The sequence below is a fragment of the Scyliorhinus canicula genome, chromosome 10 (genome assembly GCF_902713615.1).
Source record: "Scyliorhinus canicula chromosome 10, sScyCan1.1, whole genome shotgun sequence".
NCBI lineage: Eukaryota > Metazoa > Chordata > Chondrichthyes > Carcharhiniformes > Scyliorhinidae > Scyliorhinus > Scyliorhinus canicula.
In genome coordinates this window covers 47281135-47295796 of record NC_052155.1, presented here as the reverse complement: position 1 = coordinate 47295796, position 14662 = coordinate 47281135, and the positions used below count along the sequence as shown (strand labels likewise).

Below are 14662 nucleotides of genomic sequence, written 5' to 3'. Positions count from 1 at the left end.
AAACGGAATTTCTTCAGAACGGAATGAAAAAGAAGGAAAAGATGAGGGGAAAGGCGTGGAGGCAAAATAAATACATAAAAGTGGAGAACTTTATAAAAGCACACAATCTTGATTTAGGTGTTTCACACTCTCCAATATGTAGCATTCTCGTTTAACTTTGGATATTCAACAGAAGGCTTTGGAATCTTGTTAGAGGAAAGAGATTGAAAGAATTTCGTATTCTCTTCTCAAGAAGCTTGATTCACAGGAAAATGCTCCTCACTTGCTCACCTTGTCTTGAAGCATGTGTTTCCTCTGCTGCCTCATTTTCCGAACAATTTGAGATAGGTCAGGGATCCCGTTACCAGCCTCTACTTCCTGTACAGCTGCGTAGACAAGACAGAAAGCACCAGTTCTTCTAACTCCGGAGCTGAAAGAGTCAGTATCAGACAACACTTATTTTTAGTGAGTCAGGTATCTGACAAACATGGAAAGCCAGCACCACATTTAAGACATAGGAACAGGAGTAGGCCATAGAGCCCCACGAGCCTGCTCCACCATTCAATAGGATCATGGCTGATCCAACATTCCTCATGTCCACAGAAGGAGCTAAGAAAGCTACATCCTAAGCTGCACATCCCTAGATACTAAGGGGCAATTTAGCATAACCAATCCCTGTAGGCTGAACACCTTTGGACTGTGGGAGGAAACCAAAGCACTGGAGGAAACCCACAAAACACGGGGAAAAACTTCAAACTCCATAGTCACCCAAGGCGGAATTGAACCCGGCTCTCTGACGTGATGAAGCAGTAGTGCTGCCCATAACCTGTGTGTGCTAATTAGTTGCTGGATTTAGCTCGTAGAGTTATATAGTATTGGATGTTGTTTGGGAAGAAAGGGGCATCTCAGAGTTTAGGAAACATAGGTAGTTGGAACCAAGGGATAATTTCCTATAATACTGTGTGTATAACCATTAGTGTATGTACGTGTTGTAGTCAATTATAGTCCTTGTAGTGTGTTTTTTGTCTTTTAAATTAACAAATATTCTTTATTAATTGTTCGCACAACGACTGGGCTATCCTCCCTGGTTCATATGTCTTCTCACAATAAACCAAATTTGAAATTTACATCATTAAGAACCGATGTTCCAAGGTGCCCTTCTGAACTTTGGGACACTCTCACATTTAGCAACTGTGGGGTTCTTAAAAGTGCCACTGCCTGGCATGGTGGGTATGAGGGGGCATGGAGAGTGGATAGAGGGGCATAGTTTGGCATGAGTATGACCTTTTAATCTTGCCTTTCAAAAGGTTCACCCATTCAGATCATGGTTCATGAAACCCCTGAGGTGCAGTGAACAATAGTCCTGTAAAAGCTGGCCTAACCTCACAAAAATTGGGAGGGCTAGGTCATGCCAATCCCCATAATGGCATTGGAGGGCAGAGTGTGGACTCACAATCTGCACCAGCCCACATCTTTAACCTGCGGCGCTTAAAATTTGGGGCATCCAGAATGGGGTCCTAGCTACCATTTTTATACCTCCATGAAAATCCAGTACACTGAGGAAATGTTGCACTGCACTGCTGGTGATGCCGTCTTTTGAAGAGATGTTAACCCAGGACCCTACCCCCTCGGATTGTTGCAAAAGATCCCATGACACTATCTGATCCAGTGGTTGAGACAACTAGTTATAGTCCACAAAGGACCATTGGCATCTCTCTCCATTAGAGATATAATTGGTTATATTTCACTTGAGAGGCAATACTCTGCAAGCGTGGCAAGCCCAGGTGCAGGCCTCCACAAACACAGCCGATATGGGGATTGAATCCACACTTTTGGGGACATTTTGCATCACACTCTCACAACCTAACCAACTAAGCTAATTGTCACCTAGTTACAGTGATCAGGAGAGGAACTTGGAGAGGAACTTTGAAAGGAACTTGCAGGCAGAGGTGTCCCCCTGAACCTGCTACTATTGTTCTTCTAGGTGGCAGAGGTCAAGGTAGCTGTCAAAGGTGCCGTGGCAAGTTGGAGTGAAAATTCTAAATAATGCACATTGAAGCCACAGTGGGGTGATGGTGGGAGTTCATGTTTGAGGTGGTATCATGAGGCGCCAATCAAGTGGTACGCTTTGTCCTAAATGGTGTTAAACTTCTCAAGTTGTTGGAGCCACATTCATCCAGGCAAGCGGAAAGTATTCCAGCACACTACCCTGACGAGTGCCTTGAAGATAGTGAACAGACATTGAGAGAGCCAGGAGGGGAGTTACTCTGCAGAATTCCCAGCCTCTGATCTGCTCTTGTAGTCACAGCATTTATATAGCAAGGCTAATTCCATTTCTGGCCAATGGAAGTGCATGTTGATTGTGGGGATTCAGCAATGGTAATGCCTCAGCACTACTTTGCTTCAGACTTTTCTTCCTCTTATAAAAATCCAAGTCAGTCATGTAATCGGTAGTTCTGACTAAGTGCATTCACTTTCTTTTTTCAACTTCCTTGGATGTCATCCCATTTTAAGAGGGCAGGGAAATGAGATTAACCTGATAGTTCTTGCAGAGAACCTGTATATGACATACAGGCTGTATAGGCTTCTTCTGTGCTGCAAATCCCCAATATTCATCAAGATTTTTCAATTCAAAAAAATTAAGTTGAGGCATTTAAATTCTTCAACACAATATTCCACACAACCATTCTTATTCTCGATGAGGTCAGAAAAAAGGGCTACCTGCAGTGAACAACAATGGGTGTATGAAGTGGACGCTGATGTAGATAGTGTCCATGTACCTCCTGAATGAAACGCAGCAAGTTACTTTTACTGTCTGGCAAACCCCTACGGAGAAAATAAAAATAATTTCAGATCTTTATTTATACTTTTAAGTACATATTTCATATAAGTTATGTAGCATAACTACAGGTCAGACCCTCATAACAATGCATGTTACACTCAAAATGACTGCACCGACTTCCGGTGGCGGCAATGACGTAGGAAGCCGCACATTTGGGAGCTCCCGATTCAAACAGACTTTTCGGCTCTTTTTAGAGCCCAAAACGGAATTTTTTCGACGTCTCCCAGTGGGAGAAGGTGTGGTGATCAACTTTCTCCACATTTAACGCCTCGAACTCGGAGCGGAAAGCGGGAAAAAACGGCAGCAGCTCCCTAGAAAAAACGGGGGAAGGATTCCAAAATGGCGGCCGGCGGAGCACCAGAGGAGTGGAGGCTGTGGGCGCAGGAGCAGCAAGCTGCTCTCCTGCGCTGTTTTGCAGATTTTAAGGCTGAGGTGCTGAGCTCTCTGCAGGAAACGAATAAAAAGCTTTTGGAGATTCAGACGACCCAGGGTGCTGCCATCCAGGCATTGCAGAAGCAGGCCGCTGAACGAGAGGAGGAGGCCGTGGTCCTCGTGAGTAAGGTGGAGGGGCACGAGGCACTCCATAAGAAGTGGCAAGACAGCTTCGAGGAGCTTGATCTCCGCATGAGGCAGAAGAATCTGAGGATCTTGGGCCTTGCGGAGGGGCTGGAGGGGTCGGATCTGACAACCTACGTGGCCACGATGCTGAACTCGCTAGTGGGGGCAGGATCTTTCCATCTGCCCCTGGAGCTGGGGGGAGCCCACTGAGTACTGGCCAGGAGGCCTAAGGAGAATGAACCCCCGCGTGCAGTGCTGGTGAGGTTCCACCGGTTCAGTGATCGGGAGTGTGTGCTGCGCTGGGCCAAGAGGGTGAAGAGCAGCAATTGAGAGAATGGGGTAGTACAGATCTACCAGGATTGGAGTGCGGAGGTGGCTAAGCGGCGGTCTGGGTTTAATCGGACGAAGGAGGTGCTCTATAAGAAAATAAAGTTTGGAATGTTGCAGCCTGCGCGCTTGTGGGTAACTTATTTGGAGCGGCATTATTATTTTGATTCCCCGGAGGAGGCGAGGGCCTTTGTGCGGACGGAGAAGCTGGACTCGAACTAGGGGTTGGGGGTTGCGGGGTTGGTTGTAATGCTTTATTGCTGGTTTCTGCTGCTGCTGTGTTTTTTCTGTACTTTTGTAATTTTGATATGGTTATTTATTGGGGTGTTGTTCTGTTTTTTGTTGGGGGGCATTGTTTGAGTTTTGTATTTTGCGGGGGGGGTGTTGGGGGGTTTGTTGTATTCTGTATAGGGTTGGGGGTATGGAGTGGTGCTGGTATTTGGGAGCTGCGTCAGAAGGGTGTGGTGGGGCAGTGCGAAAGCACGGGCTTTCCTCTGGTTTCCCGCGTTGCGGGGCTGGGGGGGTGGAGATGATGACAGGGGGGGGGGGGGGGGCCTTAACTGGTTCCTCCCCGCGCTGGAGCGGTGCCTTGAGGAGTGACAGGATGGGGAACGATCCCACTTTGGAAGAGGTCGGGTTTTTGGTGGGAGTTTCCGGGGTCAGCAGAAGTTAGCTGACCCACGGAAGTACAATGGAGGACGGGTCGCGGCTAGGAGGGTTCCTAGCCGGGGGGGGGGGGACTGGGGACACGCCCTCTGATCCAGTTGGTCACCTGGAATGCGAGAGGACTGAATGGGCCGGTGAAGCGGTCTAGGGTACTTGCTCATCTGAAGGGGCTAAAGGCAGATATGGCAATGCTTCAGGAGACCCACCTGAAGGTGGCGGACCAGGTCCGTCTGAGGAAGGGGTGGGTGGGGCAGGTTTTCCACTCCGGGTTGGATGTGAAGAACCGGGGAGTGGCGATTCTGGTGGAGAAAATTGTGTCGTTTGAGGCATCCGAGGTGGTGGCGGATAAGGGGGGTAGGTTTGTTATGGTAAGGGGCAGGCTACAGGGAGAGAAGGTGGTACTTGCTAGTGTGTATGCCCCAAATTGGGATGATGCGGGCTTTATGAGGCGTATGCTGGGACGGGTCCCGGATCTAGAGGCGGGAGGTCTGATTATGGGGGGGGGGGGGGGGGGGGGGGGGGACTTCAATACGGCGTTGGATCCTTCACTGGATCGGTCCAGTTCAAGGACGGGTAGGAGGCCGGCGGCGGCCAAGGTGCTGAGGGGGTTTATGGACCAGATGGGAGGGGTGGACCCATGGAGGTTTGTGAGGCCGATGGCACGGGAGTACTCTTTCTTCTCCCATGTACATAGGGTTTATTCTCGGATAGACTTCTTCGTGGTGAGTAGGGGACTGATTCCGAGAGTGGAGGAGGCCGAATATTCGGCCATTGCAATCTCCGACCAAGCTCCGCATTGGATGGAGTTGGAGATGGGGGAGGTGCGGGACCAGCGCCCGTTGTGGCGGTTGGATGTGGGGTTGTTGGCGGAGGAGGAGGTGTGCAGGAGGGTCTGGGAAAGTATTGAGGGGTACCTCGAGGTGAATGATACGGGGGAGGTCCGGGTGGGGATGGTCTGGGAAGCCCTGAAGGCAGTGATTCGTGGGGAGCTGATATCCATCCGGGCACACGGGGAGAGGAGCGAGAGGGATAGACTGGTGGGGAAGATCCTGGAGGTAGATAGGAGGTACGCGGAGGCACCAGAGGAGGGATTGTTGGGGGAGAGGCGCAGCCTACAGGCTAAATTTGATTTGTTGACCACTAGAAAGGCGGAGGCACAGTGGAGGAAGGCTCAAGGGGCAGTGTATGAACATGGTGAAAAGGCGAGTAGGATGCTGGCTCATCAGCTCCGCAAGCAGGATGCGGCTAGGGAAATTGCTGGAGTGAGAGATAAGAGTGGGAATGTGGTACGGAAGGGGGTAGAGGTGAATGAGGCACTTTTACGGGGAACTGTACCGGTCGGAGCCAACGGTGGAGAGGAGGGGAATGGAGAGTTTTCTCGATGGGCTATCTTTCCCGAAGGTGCAGGGAGGAGCAGGTGGAGAGGTTGGGGGCGCCGATTGAGCTGGTTAAGGGGATCGGGCAGATGCAGTCAGGGAAGGCACCGGGGCCGGATGGGTTCCCGGTGGAGTTTTATAAAACGTTTGTGGACCTAGTGGGCCTCCTGCTGGTGCGGACACTTAATGAGGCGTGGGAAGGGGGGGACTTTGCCCCCGACGATGTCGCGGGCGCTGATTTCTTTCATCTTAAAGAGGGACAAGGACCCCCAGCAGTGTGGTTCATACAGGCCCATATGTCTCCTAATGTGGATGCCAAGGTGCTGGCAAAGATCCTGGCCACCAGGACTGTGTGCCAGGGGTTGTACACGAGGACCAGACAGGTTTTGTTAAGGGAAGGCAGTTAAACATGAATGTGCGGTGATTGTTGAATGTCATCATGATGCCGGCGATTGAGGGGGAGGCAGAGATAGTGGTGGCGCTGGATGCGGAGAAGGCCTTCGATAGAGTGGAGTGGGGGTACTTATGGGAGGTGTTGGGGAGGTTTGGATTGGTGAAGGGTTTATTAGATGGGTGAGGCTGCTATATGAGGCCCCAATGGCGTGTGCGGCCACGAATGGGAGGAGGTCGGTGTACTTCCGGCTTTACTGAGGGACCAGGCAGGGTTGCCCCCTGTCCCCCCCTGTTGTTTACAATGGCAAACGAACCGTTGGCGATGGCGTTGAGGGATTCAGGAAGGTGGAGGGGTTTGGTGCGGGGTGGGGAGGAACATAGGGTGTCGTTGTATGCCGATGACCTGCTACTGTATGTGGCGGACCCGGTGGGAGGGATGCCGGGGGTGATGGAGCTGCTAGCTGAGTTTGGGACCTTTTCAGGCTATAAACTAAATCTAGGCAAGAGTGAGGTGTTTGTGGTGCACCCTGGGGACCAGGAGGAGGGAATTGGTAGGCTCCTGCTTAGGAGGGCAGGGGAGAGTTTTAGGTACCTGGGGGTGCAGGTGGCCAGGGAGACTCTTCACAAGCATAATTTCACCAGGCTTGTGGATCAGATGGAGGAGGAGTTCAAGAGGTGGGACATGCTGCCATTGTCGTTGGCGGAGAGGGTGCAGTCCGTCAAAATGACGGTGCTTCCGAGGTTCTTGTTCCTCTTTCAGTGCCTGCCCATCTTCATCCCCAGGGCCTTCTTTAGGAGGGTGACTAGCAGTATTTTGAGCTTTGTGTGGGCACATGGGACTCCGAGAGTGAAGAGGGTTTTCCTGGAGCGAGGGAGAGATAGAGGCGGGCTGGCGTTGCCCAACCTCTTGGGGTACTATTGGGCGGCCAATGTGTCAATGGTGCGTAAATGGGTGATGGGGGGGGGGGGGCGTGGAAAAGAATGGAGATGGCGTCTTGTAGAGGTACGAGCCTGGGTGCCCTGGTAACGGCGCCGTTGCCGCTCTCTCCGAAGAGGTATACCACGAGCCCGGTGGTGGCGGCGACCCTAAGAATCTGGAGACAGTGGAGACGGCATAGGGGGAAAACAGGGGGCTCGATGGCGGCTCCATTAGGTGGAAATCATCGGTTCATCCCGGGGAACACTGATGGGGGATTTAGGGGGTGGTATAGGGTGGGCATCAGTAAATTGAGGGACCTGTTTATTGGCGGGAGGTTTGCGGGCATGGGGGAACTGGAAGATAAATTTGGGCTCCCCCAAGGGAACATGTTCAGATACTTGCAAGTAAAGGCGTTTGCTAGGCAACAGGTGGAGGAATTTCCTTTGCTGCCCTCGCGGGGGGCGATGGACAGAGTGCTTTCGTGGGTGTGGGTCGGAGAGGGGAAGGTGTCTGACATTTATAAGGTAATGCAGGAGGTGGAGGAGTCGTCAGTGGATGAGCTGAAGGCTAAATGGGAGGGGGAACTAGGGGAGCAGATAGAGGACGGGACTTGGGCGGATGCCTTGAAGAGAGTCAACTCTTCCTCTTCATGTGCGAGGCTTAGTCTCATCCAATTTAAGGTGCTGCATCGGGCCCAAATGTCTGTGACTCGGATGAGTAGGTTCTTTAGGGGTGAGGACAGATGCACCAGGCGTTCGGGGAGTCCAGCGAATCATGCCCATATGTTCTGGGCATGCCCAGCACTGGAAGAATTCTGGAAGGGGGTGGCGGGGACGGTGTCGAGGGTGGTTGGATCCAGGGTCAAACCAGGGTGGGGACTCGATTTTTGGAGTTGCGGCGGAGCCGGGAGTGCAGGAGGCGAAAGAGGCCGGTGTCCTGGCCTTTGCGTCCCTAGTAGCCCGGCGGAGGATCTTGATGCAGTGGAAAGATGCGAGGCCCCCAAGTGTGGAGACCTGGATCAGTGACATGGCGGGATTTATAAAATTGGAGAGGGTCAAATTTGCTCAGAGGATCAGTACAAGGGTTCTATAAAAGGTGGCAGCCTTTTCCTGACTTCCTGGCTCAAAGATAGGTATCTTGGTCAATAGCAGCAGCAACCGGGGGGGGGGGGGGGGGGGGGGGGTATTGTTGGTATTTTATTGCGGTTCGTTGTTATATAAATACAAAATTTTTCAATAAAAGTTATTTTTTTTTAAAATGACTGCACCAAAAGGGATGCAATGCAGGTGAAGCCCGGTTTCATGGATGCCAGCAGTCCGCCTATATATTACATGGTGCTGTTTAGCTCACTGTGCTAAATCAAAGCAGATTTGGCTTTGAAAGCAGACCAAGGCAAGCCAGCAGCACGGTTCGATTCCCATAACAGCCTCCCCGAACAGGTGCCGGAATGTGGCGACTAGGGGCTTTTCACAGTAACTTCATTGGAAGCCTACTCGTGACAATAAGTGATTTTCATTTTTCATTTCATTTTTCATATTATCCAAATTTCAAGACAAGTTGGTGAGCATTGATAGTCCATTGACAAATGCAGTAAAGAAATTGCTGCTCCAGCTTAAGACCAAGCAACTCACCACAGATTGGGAGTCAAACTTGGGACTTTCCCCAATCGGTGTAATTTAGTGGATCTAGATATTTTCAACATTAGATTAGCGTATGGAGTATGAACGAACAAATAGTTAACTTACAGCTCAGGCCATGTTGTAAACTGCAAGTGAATGATTGTTCGTTTCAGGCTCTGATCTCGATACTGCAGCCCAATCATCCGCTCCACGTGAGTCTGTGTTATTTTCTGTGTTGTCAGAGTCAAAGTGATTGGTCCGTGTACTATCTGTTGGCCTCGCTCTGTTGGGAAGTAACGGATTACCTTTTGCTGTAACAGGAGGAGATTAAATAACTGATGAGAGAAATGTTGCCCTGCTCAAGATAAATTTATTTCACAAAGTGAATCCTCCTCAGTACCATTTCTATTTTTCAAGCACTGCTAACCTGTAATTTCTGGTTGAGGGCCACAATCCAAGATGTTTTGGACAAAAGCTTCTCTGAAAAATATCCCAAGGCACTACAGATCAGATAGTTAGATCTGGATCCAATGACCCACAGTAAGCTCCTAATTTCAATCATCCCATCATGGGTAGTTGCTGAGGAGATACCAGATAGTCAGCCAAAGAAAGAATAAAGGCAGAATATCCAAAACCGTGATAGCGGCAGTTCTCCTGGTATGGCTGAATTAATCACTTGGACCAGTTAAGAGGTAATCATGTTGGTGTGGAACTGAAGTCACATATAGATCACACGAGCTATGGACAGGTTTTCTTTATTCTTTAGAAATAGAAAACCAAATGGGTTTTGCAACCTTCTGACAACTTCATGGCCATTTTTACTGATACTGTATAAACTGCTTTCATACAATCTTCAAATGTTCTCAAATTTTAATATTCACTTTGAGGGACTCAAACTGTCCTTCAACTCTTGTTCTGGGATTGAACCCATCCTCAGACTACAACCCCACCCATGAAGATTCTCTCCCCTGCCTTGTCTGAATAGCATTGTTGCTGAGCAACAGGAGTATTGGTTTTGGTTGCTCAAGTAACTATGCTTCATGTGAAGATCAAAAGCTATTTGATCACAGCATATCAGTTTATGAAAAGGCCACTAAATAATGAGTAGGAACTGGGATCGATTTCACCTTCCCTAATCCAAGGATTGTCAATTGTAAAACTCATCAATACTAGCCCAGCTAAGATAAGCTACGCCTTAAGAGTGGAGATGAAACCGGTCAATTTTATTTGGTTCACATAGCATACCTAATACCCAAATGTGGAGCTGAAAGGTGAACACCAAAATCATTTTTAATGTGCAAGTACTCTACAGTACAACACTGCCCACAATTTATATTATTCAGCATGGCCACAATATTAGTTAATTGAAACAATGCCATTGTCATACTAAAGCAATGGAAGATGTTTTTCTGAAAATGCCATTAAGGTAAAGTCTTGATCGACTTCCGGTGCCGGTCATGGTGCGAGCGGTCACACATTTGGCTGCTCCCTCTTAAGACTTTTTATTTCAGACCTTTTCCCCTTTCGGAGGATGGAGGCGTGGTTGAAAAAGGTTTAGGGCTGGCCAGAGGGAAGTCTGACTCCACTGGTGGGACTAGTGGATGGATTCACGGACCAGAAGTGGGTCGAGAAGGGAGCAGGAGAATCATCGTGCGCCACAGCTTAAGATGGCAGAGTGTAAAGGACCTGCGCTGCCTACCCAATGGTCGATAATCCAACTAGTGGACTTCCTAAACGAGAAGAGGAGAAAGGCCCATGAGGACCTAGCCAAGGCTATAGATCTGAAGTTGGGAATCAATTGAGTGGAGCAGAGGCTGGAGTCCCAGGGCCAAGCTATCGGGAATGTGGAGGAGGTGGTGGGGGAGCACGAGGAGCAGTTGGCGGCTGAGGTAGAAGTAATGCGGGAGACCCAGAAGCGGCTACAGTAGAAGGTTGAGGACTTTGACAACCGCACCGCTCCAGTAGGCAGAACGTGAGAATTGTAGGGATGCCTGAAGGCACCGAGGGAGCGGGCGCTGCCATATATGTGGCCAAAATGCTGGAAAAACTAATAGAACAGAGGGCCTTTGACCGGCCCCTGGAGGTCGACCGAGCACACAGGGCACTGATGAGGACAAGGAAAAGATTCTGAGATGGGCGAGGCAGACGAAGAGATGCACCTGGGAGGGGAGTGAGCTGCGATTGTATCATGACCTGGGCCCGGATCTAGTGAAAAGGAGGGCCGGGTTTAACCGGGTGAAGGCTGCCCTCTTTAAAAAGGGGGTGAAGTTCGTGATGTTGTACCCAGTTCGCCTCTGGGTGACTTTTAACAACAGAGAGAACTACTTTGGAATGCCAGGGGAGGCAATGGAGTTTTTGAGAGACAATGGACTGGCAGGTGAAGGAGGACATTGAACTGTGGAGATGAATGTTGGGTGTCCCCCCCACCGTTTTTTGGTAGTCCCTGTATCTTTTGTTCTGTTGGTGCTTGGGGGGGGGGGGGGAGAAGAAGGTGAGTGCACCGTTTGTGCTTTCTTTCTCTTTTGTTTTTTCTTGTTGCATGTTGGTTGCGAGGAGTGCGAGCCGGGGGAGAGGAATCAGTGGGGGTAAGAGGTTGAGGCGCCTTGGGCGGGGGCTGCCAGGTTAGCTGGGTGGGCTAGTTAATGGGAACGCAGTGCGGGGTGAGCGGTTGGTAGTGAAGTAGAGGGGGATACGGGTGTTGTTGCTGTGGCATTATATGGGAGTGGTGACAGTGGACAATCGGTGGTGGGCCTTGAGGGTCGTATGGCACAGTTGGTTGGGGGGGGGGGTTCCCTCTGACCAGATTGGTCATGTGGAACGTGAGGGGCCTGAATGGGCAAGTCAAACGGTCGTGTGTTTTCGTGCACCTGAGGGAACTGAAAGCAGATGTGGCCTCTTTACAAGAAACACATTTGAAGATTGGGGACCAGACAAGGCTAACAAAAGGGTGGTTAGGGCACAGTTTCCATTCGTGGTTAAATATGAAGACGTGTGGGGTGGCAGTGCTGGTCAATAAGTGTGTGCCATCTGAGGTGGGAATATAGTAGTGAATACCAGGGGGTTCGCGATGGTAAGTTGGAGGGAATGCCAGTGGTCCTGGTAAATGTTTGTGCCCCAAACTGGGATGATGCGGAGTTCATGAGGCGAATTTCGGGGAAGATTCCGGACTTGGACTCACACCGGCTGATTATGGTTGGGGACTTTAACACGGTCATTGATCCAAAGTTGGACCGGTTGAGCCCGAGGTCGGGGAGAGTATCGGTGGTGGCGAACGAGCTGAAGGGGTTTATGGGGCGCATGGGAGGAGTGGACCCATGGAGAGGTTTGGGAAAGCTGAGGGAGTTTTCATACTTCTCCCATTTGCACAGGGTTACGGGGGAGGGGGGGGGGGGTGTCTCCCATTTGCACAGGATTACGAGGGGGGGGGGGGATGTGAACGCAGGATACTCAGCAATCGTGGTCTCAGACCACGTGGTGCATTGGGTGAACTTGCGAGTGGATTGGGGTGGGATCTAGCGTTGACAGTGGAGGCTGGATGTAGGATTACTAGTGGAGGAGGAGGTTTATGAGCGGTTGAGGGCCACCATCTGGGGGTACATGGAACTAAACGGCAGGTGAGGTCTCGGCCACTGCACTGTGGGAAGCATTCAAGGCAGTGATGAGGGAGGAATTTATTCGGGCGCACAGGTAGAAGGAGGAGAGAGGAGAGAGCAGAGATTGCAAGGTTGGTGGACAAGATCTTGGGGGTGGAAAGGAGGTACTCGAAGGCAGGATTGTTGGAGGAAAGGCAGAAGCTCCAGAAGGTATCCACAAGGCAGGCAGTGGGGCAGTTGGGGAGGGCCAAGGGGGCAGTGTAGGAGTATGGTGAGAAGGCCGGCCCACCAGATCAGGAAGCAAAAGGTGGTGAGGGAGATTGGTAGGGTGAAGGATGACAAGGGTGGAGTGGTATTAGACTCGGTGGAGGTGAATGGGGTATTTGAGGAGTTCTCCAGAAGGCTTTATGAATCGGAACCCTCAAGCCTTTTGGGGGGCGGGGGCGGTATTTTTTGGATGGACTGGATTACCCCGGGTGGAGTAGGGCCTGGAAACACACACTGGACTGGTGGTGGTGACGGAGGTCACAAGGGCAATGCAGGCAGGGAAGGCCACGGGAAGGCTTCCCAATAGAATTTTATATAAGGTTTTCAGGAGATCTGGGGCCAATGCTGGCCAGGGCATTTAATGAGGCGAGGGAGTAGGGGGAGCTCCCCTATGTTATCGCAGGCCTCAATATCTCTGATCCTGAAGAAAGATAAGGACCCGGAGCAGGGTGGGTTCTACCGCCCAAAATCACAACTGAATAAATGTAGATGCCAAGTTGTTGGCTAAGATTTTGATCTCGCGGAGTGAGGACTGTGTGCGGGGGTGTTATGAGAGGACCAGTCAGGATTTGTAAGAGGGTGATATATGTCGGCTAACATAAGGCACCTGTTCAACATCATGATGATGCCCTCGGAGGGACGGAATGTGGAGGTGGTTGTCACAATGGATGCGGAGAAGGCCTTCGATCGGGTAGAGATGGAGTATTTGTGGGAAGTATGTGGCGGTTCGGGTTTGGGCAAGGGTTTGTGTATTGGATTTGATTGTTGTACCAGGTGCCGGTGGCAGGTGCAACAAAGAATCGGGTGGGTTTGGGGTATTTTAGGCTGTATCGTAGGATGAGGCAGGGATGCTCACTCTTCCCGTTGCTCTTCGCCTTGGTGTTGGAGCCACTGGCAATGGCACTGTAAGCATCAAGGGGTTGGAGAGGCATTGTGCCGGGTGGTGGGGGTGGAAGCATAGGGTTCCGCTATATGCGGACGACTATTGCTGTATATATCGGACCCACTGGAAAGCATAGGGGATATTATGGACATCTTGGTGGAGGGCCAAGGGGATAGTGTAGGAGTATTTTGTGCGGCAACTTGTTGAATGCCTTCTGGAAATTCAGATACACCACATTCACGGTTCCCCATTATCCACGTGCTCATAATGTCCTCAAAGAATTCCAGTACATTAATCAAACATGGCCTGCCTTTCATGAACCCATGCTGCGTCTGTCCAATGGGACAATTTCTATCCAGATGTCTCGCAATTTCTTCCTTGATGATAGATTCAAGCATTTTCCCCACTACACAAGTTATGCTAATGGGCCAACAGTTACCTGCCTTTTGTCTCCCTCCTTTTGTAAACAGTGGTGTCACATTTGCTGTTTTCCAATTTGCCGGGACCGCCCAGAGCCAAGCAAATTTTGGTAAATTACCACGAGCGCATTTACTATTTCCCCCACCAACTCTTTTAGTCCCCTGGGATGCATTCCATCAGGGTTAGGGTTAGGGCTAGGAGACTTGTCTACCTTTAGCCCCATTAGCTTGCCCAACACTACATCCTTACTGACAACCATAGACTGATCCAGAGGGCAACGAAACGCACATAGTCAGTTAAACAAAGGACAAACTAAACATCTATGTATAACAAAGGAAATTAGCGCGGCGAGAAAAAATGTGACGTGTATATATACACAACTGTTTATAAATATGGGAAATGCCAATTAAAAGATTGCCTGTCTAAGAGTCGCTTAAATGTCCCCAATGACTCTGACCCACCCTGGGGGCCCTGGTAACGGCGCCGTGGCCGCTCCCTCCCACGAGGTATACCACGAGTCCGGTGGTGGCGGCTACCCTCAAGATTTGGGGGCAGTGGAGGCGACATAGGGGAGAAGTGGGGGGCTCGATGGAGGCTCCGTTAAGGGGGAACCATAGGTTCGTCCCGGGGAACATGGATGGGGGATTTCGGGGATGGTATAGAGCGGGCATTAGACAGCTGAAGGACCTGTTTATCGACGGAAGGTTTGCGAGCCTGGGGGAGTTGGAAGAGAAATTTGGGCTCCCGCCGGGAAACATGTTTAGATATCTGCAGGTAAAGGCATTTGCTAGACGGCAGGTGGAGGGATTCCCTGCGCTCC

General features: G+C 50.5%; 1 protein-coding gene across 2 annotated transcripts in view; it reads right to left on the bottom strand.

The window, feature by feature from the left end:
* The window catches only part of ptpn23a (protein tyrosine phosphatase, non-receptor type 23, a), a 117426-nt gene that overhangs the window by 13177 nt on the left and 89587 nt on the right, over positions 1-14662 (bottom strand). Inside the window, exons 21-23 of one of the 2 annotated variants that reach the window (XM_038808854.1) lie at positions 8806-8990; positions 2701-2805; positions 271-409 (exon numbers count right to left, since the gene is read on the bottom strand). In XM_038808854.1, the coding sequence (XP_038664782.1) occupies positions 271-409; positions 2701-2805; positions 8806-8990 (429 nt within the window). Of the gene's footprint in view, positions 1-270; positions 410-2700; positions 2806-8805; positions 8991-14662 lie in introns of those variants that run through there. The other variant, XM_038808855.1, reaches the window with a different exon arrangement.